Source organism: Buceros rhinoceros, unplaced genomic scaffold (genome assembly GCF_000710305.1).
Source record: "Buceros rhinoceros silvestris isolate BGI_N320 unplaced genomic scaffold, ASM71030v1 scaffold39616, whole genome shotgun sequence".
In the NCBI taxonomy this organism is placed as follows: Eukaryota; Metazoa; Chordata; class Aves; order Bucerotiformes; family Bucerotidae; genus Buceros; species Buceros rhinoceros.
Window position 1 is genome coordinate 298 of NW_010418813.1, and position 9,540 is coordinate 9,837.

Genomic DNA, 9,540 nt, shown 5'->3' on the forward strand with positions numbered 1-9,540 from the left:
TGTGTGAGCTGTGTTGGAGATGTGCGATACAGAGGAATAACACTGTCCTGCTTGTTTTTAAGGTGTCTATAAACTGACAGGAGCAGGTGGAACACGCTGCCGAAAGGAGCGGCAGAGCAGCCTGGCCTGTGAGTGAACCCTGGTTCGACTAACCACTGACCTCATTGCTAAAAGCATCACCGCTCGTAAGAATCGCGGCGAAGAGGACTCCAGGCAGTGTCTGCGCAAAATGACTCACCTGAACTTGTCCAATAAAATGAGTGAACCATGGTTCGACTAACCACTGACCTCATTGCTAAAAGCATCACCGCTCGTAAGAATCGCGGCGAAGAGGACTCCAGGCAGTGTCTGCGCAAAATGACTCACCTGAACTTGTCCAATAAAAACATCGATGTGATTGTAAGATGGACTTCTCTGCACCCCTTTCAACCTGGCCACTCCCGTGTTCCGCACTCACTGCTGCAACGACTGGTTTGCAGCTGGGGAGGGGAACCGGCCACGCGGGGTTTTGGGGGTTGAGCGGCTGTGTGGAGGTCTAACAGTCACACTGACTTGCAGTTCAGCCTTAACACACATCTGCCTGCAGACGAGCTGCAGCGCTCGCTGCCCTTACGGCGTGGAACAGGCTTGTTCGGCAAGTGTGTAAAGGGGCTTTAAATGTGTGGCGCTTGAAAGGTGTGGGTGACCTTCCCACTGTAGCTTTTCATATCAAACATCAGAGCAGGTGCCTGTAACTCGTGCAGTCTGCAGCGTTTCTTGTTATGAAGCCAACACTCCTTTATGTGGAAAAAAACCTTGCTGAGATATTTTATTTAGCTGAAATTGTGGAAATCTGTGTCCTCTGTGCAGCAGAGGAGGAGGAGGTGACCGGTACGATCGTACATGCTATGAAGTGGAACACTTTCTTTATTCCTGTTAATGCCATATTTGTTCTAGTCTGGGGAATTTACAAAGAGCTGCTCACTCGCAGCACGATCTTTCCAATCTCTCTGTGATTTATTCCTTAGATTTCAGAGGAAGTCTGAGAAAAGGAAGGGGAGTTCGGGAACAGGATGCAAGCCAAGCAAGGTTAACAGATTTGGACTGGCCTAGTGGCTTTTTCAAATCGGTCAGGTTAAAATCTACATTCTTTTAGTTTTTTTAAAATTGCTCCCTGAGGCTTATTAATTAAAAAAATCTTCCATGACCTTTTCATTTTCAAAGAAGAAATCTGCAAACTTAACCCAGTCCTCCTTCCTCTGGGTTTAATGGTAGGAAATGTGTACAGGTTTCAGTAGGTCCCGAGTTAGTTGAAATCGCACATCTGGAAGCTGCTGAGCCCTGAACAACTGAATCGTTGCGGGTGGAGGATTTCTGCTTTAAAAGTGTGACCTCATCAGGGAGATGATGTCCTCTCTCACGGACAGGTCCACGCGTGTGAGTGGAACCTTAGACTCAAAAGTGTATTAAACCACACTGAAGTGCAGCTTTTTGTGTAAGTCAGTATCCCTTCGCCAAGAGCTGGTTTCCGTCACGTCGCTGAGGTTCGATGGAGACACCTACACCGCTCTGCCACCCACCAGGAGGGCAGGGGGAAGGGGGGCACACGAGGTGCGACGTGCCTGCCGAGGAGGGCTGCGTCCTCAGCTGCCGCCCTGCAGGACAGCAGTGACAGAGCTCGGTCCTAGCTCTGACATCACTGACACTAATGCGGTTTTTCTAGGAGAAACAGTTGTTGGAAGTGTTTGTTAAAGGTGAAAATGTACAAATCACGCGGCAGAGGTTAACTATACAAACCATCGCTGGCTTCCAGACGCGTTGATTTGTTGTTGTTTCTTTCAGGGCGAACTCTCTCTCTGTAGAAACCTCCGAGTTCTGTATCTGTACGATAACCGAATCAAGCAAATCCAGAACTTGGGCTTCGCTTCCAACATAACACACCTCTACCTTCAGAACAACTGCATTTCACACATAGAAAACCTCTCACCGCTGAAAAACCTCGAAGTACTGTGAGTTGGAAATGATGTACTTATTTTTCTGGTAAAAGAATGATTATTACACTAAGAAATTAGAAAATTACATAGCCATTAAGGCCCTTCCAGCTCTTAAATTTTGCTTTTCAAATGGAAGTAGTTGCTTGTGATTTTTCTGAGGCAGTGTTCTACAGGGTGAGGAATGACATATCATCTTAACTTACTGCAAATGTGCGATGCAAATATCTTAACATAAATGCAAATATTTACTTGCATTTAAATTATTTTCTTTAGCCATTTAATAATAAATGATGCTAATGCTAATACTGCTAATAATAATGATAACAGCAATACAGAAAACCACTTACAGTCCCTTGGATCTGGTGGCTGCCCTACTCACACTCTAGGTTGCTTATTACTTCTATTAGAATTTCCAGGTGTTATTCAATACTACTTTAAAAAAATACTGGTTTAATATATCGAGGCCGTGTGTTTGCTTTTGCTTTCAAAGGATATTAGATCGATTCTGTGTTCTGTTGTGCAGGTACCTGGGGGGCAACTGCATCGCTGAGGTGGAGGGCTTGGATGAAGCAGAAGAACTAAGGGAGCTGCATATTGAAAGCCAACATCTCCCTCGTGGCGAAAGGCTGCAGTTTGACCCCAGGTCTCTGCGGGCCCTGGCTGTAAGTCCCCCCGGGAGCTGCAATGAGCCATTCATCAGCAGATCAGTGTTTTTCAGAGACGCGATTAGGACTTGATCACTGCAGGTTCTCCTTTGCTGCCGCTTGGTGCATTCATTCTCTCACGTTCTGCTGCGGCAACACCGTCCCCACCGTAAAGCCGTGTGTGCAGTCTGTGGTAGTTTCTGCTTCACACGCTTGTCCTTCCCTTAGGAGAGTTTTCCCTCAGAATTTACAGCTTGATTCATGCACGGCACCAAAAAAAAAATTTTCTTTTTCTGCTTTTCTTCCTCCAGAAGTCTTTGTCTGTGTTGAATATCAGCAATAACAACATTGATGAATTAGAAGATCTGGCAGTTTTGGAAAAGCTTTCTTATCTCAGAGCAGCTGACAATCAAATTCACGATATGAAGGTATTGAAATAAGTATTTGCTCTGTTTAGTGTGGGAGATATTAACCAAATTCGTCTTTATCCAGTTACCGAACCTCTGACTTCTCAAGCGTGCTGCCTTTTCTCACCGAAAAATCTCGTTGAGATTAAAACTGGGAAACAATTGATCTAGGACGACCAAACGTCCTTCAGCAATTGTGCACGCACTCACCGAGCCGTAACACGTGGAAGCTGTGACCACGATACGGTGTGTCCAAAACGCAGAGTCACTGCGGATGGCTTGGCCACCTGAGTGACCATCAGTGGCTTAATTAGCAGGGACAACGTGGCCGCCGTTCGTTAATGACCTTGCAGCATTTTGCCATACGAACGGCAGCTTTTAATTCTCTAGGTTAACATAAATACAGCCGCCTCCTGGACATCAGATCATTCAGCTGATCTTGCAGCCGTTCTAACATCAAAACGAGGGTTTGACCTTTGTTGCTGGAGAAATACAGACGCCTCCTGGACATCAGATCATTCAGCTGATCTTGCAGCCGTTCTAACATCAAAACGAGGGTTTGACCTTTGTTGCTGGAGCAGCACGAGAAGTATTTGTCATGAAAGTATCCACAGGATTTCTTTCATCAATTCCGGCTAAGGAAAGCCGTGTCCTCACAAGCAAGAGCTCTAACCACCGCCACCGCAGCTGGAGCAGGTGGAACGGGAGTGGTTTTGCTCTTCCTTTTGCGTTAGTGAAGGTGGCTCAAACAGAAAGATCTAGACTTACTGTTTCCAGCTTATCTTCTCCAAAAGGAACGGGAGTTCTTGTAAGTTATGCTGTCTCCTACTTCTCAAGGTGAAGAACAAGTTCAAAACTGATTGTCGTGTCAGGGCGCTGCTCGTGTAATTATCAGACATCAAGGCCGTGACCTTGTTTCACGCGACCGAAGTTTATATCACACAGCCTGAGCAGGAGACAGAACAAAATTAAGTCATTTTTCTCAGTTCAGGTGAAATAGCTTCCTACAGCTTCCCCACACAACGAGCACGTCCTGGGGCCGCTATCGGGAATGTCACTGATCTTGGCAGAGTCGCTCAAAGCTCAGCTTTGTTTTCTGTTGCTCGCTGCTTTGTTTGTTTATCCTGCCGAGCTGCTGGTCTCCCTTAGTTGGGTTCACAAGGACTCCTAGGCTGCAGTGTCTGTGGGGTGGAATACCAAGGGGATTTTTAAAAACCACTATTCCTATTTAAAAAACCCCACAACTCTCCCTGTTCACAAAAAGCCAGAATATTATTTATTTACTAATTCCATCAGTTTTGGGAAGATTATGGCTTGTGTGCGGATTTGGGTGGATAGAGATAACACAGCTCTCTGTATTCCCTAAGTCTTTAATTTATTCAACCTCTGCCCAGTATTGATTATGACAAGAGGATATCACAGAAGATGAATTCATTCCTTTCAGAGTTGAGTCAGGAACAAGAGAAAAACTATAGATTTTCTCAAATAGATTATGACAGGTAATCAAAACGGTGACAAATTGCTGTCTGTAGATGTAGTTAGGGCGGCCGGACTGGACGTTTCCGATAAAAAGTGGAGCGTACTGCTCAGACACCAATTCTGAAATGGCCATCGCTAATTGGTAAGAAAGTTGTTGCCAGCTCTACAGCTGCCTACTAAGGCTCCTGCCCTTCCCCTCTCCCCCCGCCCCCATGGAATATAATGTGCTCGTCAGTATTTTGTGGCAGGCCTCAGAGTGATAGCATGACATGATCATTTATCAACCGGAGCCTGCCCAGAAGAGTGTCTGCTCCCTTTAGTACAGCTTATTGAAAGGCTGGGAAGTGAAAGCACTTTATTAGAGACAGGAAGGCAATGAACAACTAGAGCGTATCGAAAGGGTAATCATATTTCAGCACAGGATTAGTGTGCTCTTAGATAAACATACACTGGAGCAAGCATGTTCTGGGTCATTTATCAAGTAAGTAACAGCTCACAAAAATCTACAGGGCTCTTTGAGGACATTCATCAAAGTTAACTATACATTTTGTTTCAGTAACGGAACATTTTGTGTTGCAAAACTATTACTTGGAAAAATTCTTTTTAGTGAAATCTAGAGCTCGTTACAGGTTTCAGTGACAATGCCTGAATGCTCAGGTAAGAATAAATAAATACACTTGCTAAGTGCTAGTTCTTTTTTAATAAGTCTCAAATACTTCTCCCCTAAGTGGTTGGTTTTGTGGTTAACTGTTAGTCCCTGAACTGGGGGGTCATCCTCCGGCTGTCCCGGTACACGCGGATACAGCTTTGCTGCGTCGCGTTTTGAGATTTACCCACATTTCTTCAGGTGAACTGGTCCTCAGAGTTCCTCGCCTTGCTCCTCACCGAACCAGACTTTTCTCGCTCTTTCTCTAAAAAGACGTTATCATCACTGGATAGCAATAGATGATAGACGATACCACCGACAGAGGAAAAATGCTGTGGTTTGGAGGGGTGAGGATGTGCCGCCACCTCCTCTTCCACGGGACTTTTCTAAACGTGCATCATATAACCCATAGGATATTTCCAGGAGGGTTTTGTACCAAGAGAGTAGAGCTGCAAAAGCAGAATTCTCCCTGCTCGCCTTACCCAGGTGATTTTCTAAATCTGGGGGAGCTAAGAGGTACCTACATCACTCGGTGCTTCGTTATGGGCACCGGGCTACAAAATTCTACAGGCTTCGCAGTTTAAACTCTGACACATTGTGATTAGTAGATTTTTTCCAAATCGTTACAACCGTAGAACATAAATTCTCTCTCCTCTTGTGTTTGTAGAGATTGTTCTGCGTCCCTCCTTAAGCCTTTCACACAGATAAGGAAGCCCATCAGGGATGACAGCGAAGTGACCTTTGGCAAAGGAACGATTTCAGGAAGCAGCGTATCTATCTGAGTGGAAGGGACCAGCCTGCTAAGCCTTGCATCCTTTTAACTCGAATTTACTGTCTTTAAAAGACAGGAGAAGTTTTATCTAGGTCATGCTGCCCTGGGGTGAGCAGACAGAAACGCAGATGGAGAAAGGTACATGTCAAAAATGTCTCTAGCTGGGCCAGTGCTGTCAGCGACCACCCACCGTTAGGCAGGGGGATGCTGCTCCTCCTGCACAATCCGGTTTCGGTAGGTGTAAAGCGAGAGGCAGTCTGCTGTGGTCCGCACGGTTCTGAGCTTTTTGAGCCTGCTCCCCCTCTGTAAAGCATTTATTCCTCCAGGGATTGCTCAAAACCGAATCATCGCTGAGACAGCGGGGATGCATCGTCAGACTTTGCTGATAATTCTGCAGCTTTAGGTGCTTTTAAGTGGGATCATAGCGGTAATTTCCCCCAGCTGCCGTTACTGCATCCTTAAACACGCAGAGGTTTCCAACTGCATCACCGCTTGTGCTGCGCCGTTGTTCGGGGAGCGCCGAGCCCCGCTCTCTGGGAACGGCACACTCGCCATGGACGGGTGAACGCATGAATAGTCCTGCTGACGGTATTTCTGTGGGCAGGAGCCGGGCCTGCCGGAACAAAGTTACTGCGGAGGCTTACTCTGGGGGGGACAAAATAATCACAACGTTCTGTTCTCGTACCAACTGCAGGATCTGGAGGTTGTATTGAACAAGTGGACTAAGCTGCGCAGAATGGATCTCACAGGAAACCCCGTCCGCCACCAGCCCAAGTACAGGGACAGGATCGTAGTGCAGTCACAAACGTTAGGTAAAGACTAAACCCAAGAGCCCGCCCCACAGCCCACCCATGACCCTCACCGGTTTGGGAAATACAAAATGTAACTGTCCATTAATCGCTCTTGGGTTGCACTGTGTGTAAACACCATCACTGCCAGAGGTAATTTTTAATTTATGTGCAGCTAGAGGTGATTTATGGGCAGCTAAAGCTGCTCCTGCAATCAGCCGCACAAACCATGTTGCTTCGCTCTTGCTATTAGCAATCCTTGGTGAGGTGGTCGTAGGGCAGGGAGACCCTTTTGTGTGCATATTCTGAGCTTCACAGCTCAGTTTGGCCTCCTCCCCTACCGGCCGGGAGGAGCTGCTGAGGCAGTCGAGTGGTTCAGTTACAGTTGTGCAGGTCATACCTTCCCCGTTTGAATTCGTTACACAACACTCGTCCTTAAACCAAAGAGCAATTTACGCTGTTAACGCTACTGTGATGCAGTTCACATTGTTAATTTGAGACCATTTTAGCATAAAAGGAAGCAACCGGGTCTTCTATCCGTAAGAATTCATCCTGTAGAAACAAGCGTAGAATACCTCCTTGTTCCTCACTCTTTTGGATGAAGGTGACCACTGTCTCTGCGGTTGTAAACGCAGACCGTGTTTCTCACGTGTTTCGCGGAGAGCACCAAGTGCGGGTGGGTAGGATCAAGCAGCAGCCTGGCTGCAGAAGGAAGCGAGTGGAGCCTGAGGACAGTCCTCACGCACCCTGCTGAGGACAGTCCTCACGCACCCTGCCTTCGGGGCCGCACGAGGCTGGTGTTTGGTCTGGCTCACGAGTGCAGAGGCAACCCAGCAAACACAGAGCACAGGCTTTACGGTTCCTAAGCGAGCAAAGCGCACCTCGAAGAGCCGGATCTGCCTGTCTGTCCTCACGATCGGGGGACCCCACGACTGCTGAGACATGCGGTTTCTCTCCCTTACCCTGGATTTCGGCACTGTCTGTGCCTTGGGAAGGGCACCGCTTTTCCTCAGGACCGTAGGGTGTGACGTGTTCGCTGAATGTGACATGGATCTATGTCCCTTGGAATAAATCTGAGCTGCTTTCTTCTGTAACTAAGACATGTCGACTCACTCGTGGGGCCTGAATACAAATATCAAGCTGAATTAGGTATTTTTTTTTACCAAGACTAAGAGGAGCAAAAAAGATTTTAAGAGAGCAAATACAGAACGAGTGCTCATTACATAGAGCTTCAGTGTCACAGAAAACGTTCTCTTCTCTTTGACAGAATCCCTCGATGGGAAAGACATTAAAGACATGGAAAGACAGTTCCTGATGAACTGGAAAGCCTCCAAAGCTGCCAGGAAAAAACACCAGAGAAAGAATGACAAATGAACGTTCAGCCTCCCTACATTTTTGTAAGCAAACCAAATTACTTCATGTTTATTTGCAATATTATAGAGACAATAAAATAGCAGCTAACAGTAAATATGCTGAGAATGGGACTGGTACTGGGGGTGAGACCGCAATGCGGGAGCAGAAACGGAACCTCTCGAACATAAAACCTGATTTTAGCTCTAGTGCCTGTGGTGGTCCTTCCTTCCATCTCAACCTCCGTCCTTCCTTCCATCCCCAAGGGACAAGGGAAGGGCAGAGCTCAGACTTTCTGAATGTTTGTAAATGCTCATGAGGACTTTGAATTCAACAGCTGGAGTGTTTTGGTTTGTTTTTTTACTTCTAGTCTAGAAAATTTTCCACAGACTCACATAAAGCTGAGAATAAACTGCAGTCAGGGGACAGGTAATTAATATTTTCAAAAACTAATAAGCGGGACTGTTCTCCTGGATGCTGAAGGCTGCTGGACATTTCCATTTCACTTCCAAGATCCATTGATCTTGAGACGGGTTCTGACCTCGTTACGAGTGGAGTTCCATGGAAACCAGAGTCTTGGGAATTAGTTAAAGGTTTGTGAATTCCTTGAAGTGGGTTTTTTTGGAGGGAAAAACCCCCTCAAAATACAGAAATATTCTTTGTCCGAGAATATGCAGATAGGAAATAATGACAAGTCACAGTATTCCCTTGCCGGGTCCGGTGATTAGGGACATGCATAAATGTGCCCACATGCAGAGCGAGGAGATGTCGTCAAACTGAACAAACACCCATATTGTTTAATTGAAATCCATATCGGACCAAAGAAATTAGTGAATTTTAATCCTACCCCCTGTGTTAGTCAAATAAATTATTCCAGCAGATGTTTCCTCTTCCCCTGTACACGCTAGGTGATGTTTGACCTTGGCAACTCAAAAACAGGCATTAAATACCCTTTTCGCCCCCGTCTAAGCTCCACTGAGGATTACATGCAGCTCGAACAATGAAAACCCCAGTTATTACGAGATTACTGCAATATGTCATTAATCTTTCTCTTCTGATGATATAAAAACAATAGCAATTTTATATTGGATTTTAAGATTTGAAGACTTAGAGAGAATTATGGATATTGGCGGGAAGTAATTAAAAGAAAACAAATCACTTAACCATTTCAAAGATACCTAATACCTTCCACTGGGATACACGATTATTAATTTTCCCTGCGCAGAGAAGTTGTTGACATTTTGATGCGGCAAACTTAACCTGGCACCAGACTTTCAGCCCACGTTTCCCTGCTCACGGAACCGAATACTGTATTAGATATCCGTAGCAGCACTGCAGCCGTTCGGGACGCGGTGGGAAAGGCCCCTCTGCTCTCCCCGGTGTGCGTGCTGTGATGAGCAGTACGGCGACACCTCTACGTGACACAGCCAGCAGTACCCCCGAGCCGCTCTCCGGGCCACCACGCACATGATGCCGCGACC

At 46.3% G+C, this 9,540-nt stretch overlaps 1 protein-coding gene across 1 annotated transcript; it reads left to right on the forward strand.

Annotated features, from left to right (window-relative positions):
• Positions 1–267: 267 nt before the first annotated feature.
• Positions 268–8,083, forward strand: PPP1R42 (protein phosphatase 1, regulatory subunit 42). The gene is made up of 6 exons (XM_010138676.1): positions 268–399; positions 1,822–1,988; positions 2,497–2,635; positions 2,929–3,045; positions 6,616–6,733; positions 7,977–8,083. Exons 1-6 carry the CDS (start codon positions 268–270, stop codon positions 8,081–8,083), a joined length of 780 nt encoding a protein of 259 aa, XP_010136978.1.
• Positions 8,084–9,540: the final 1,457 nt, after the last annotated feature.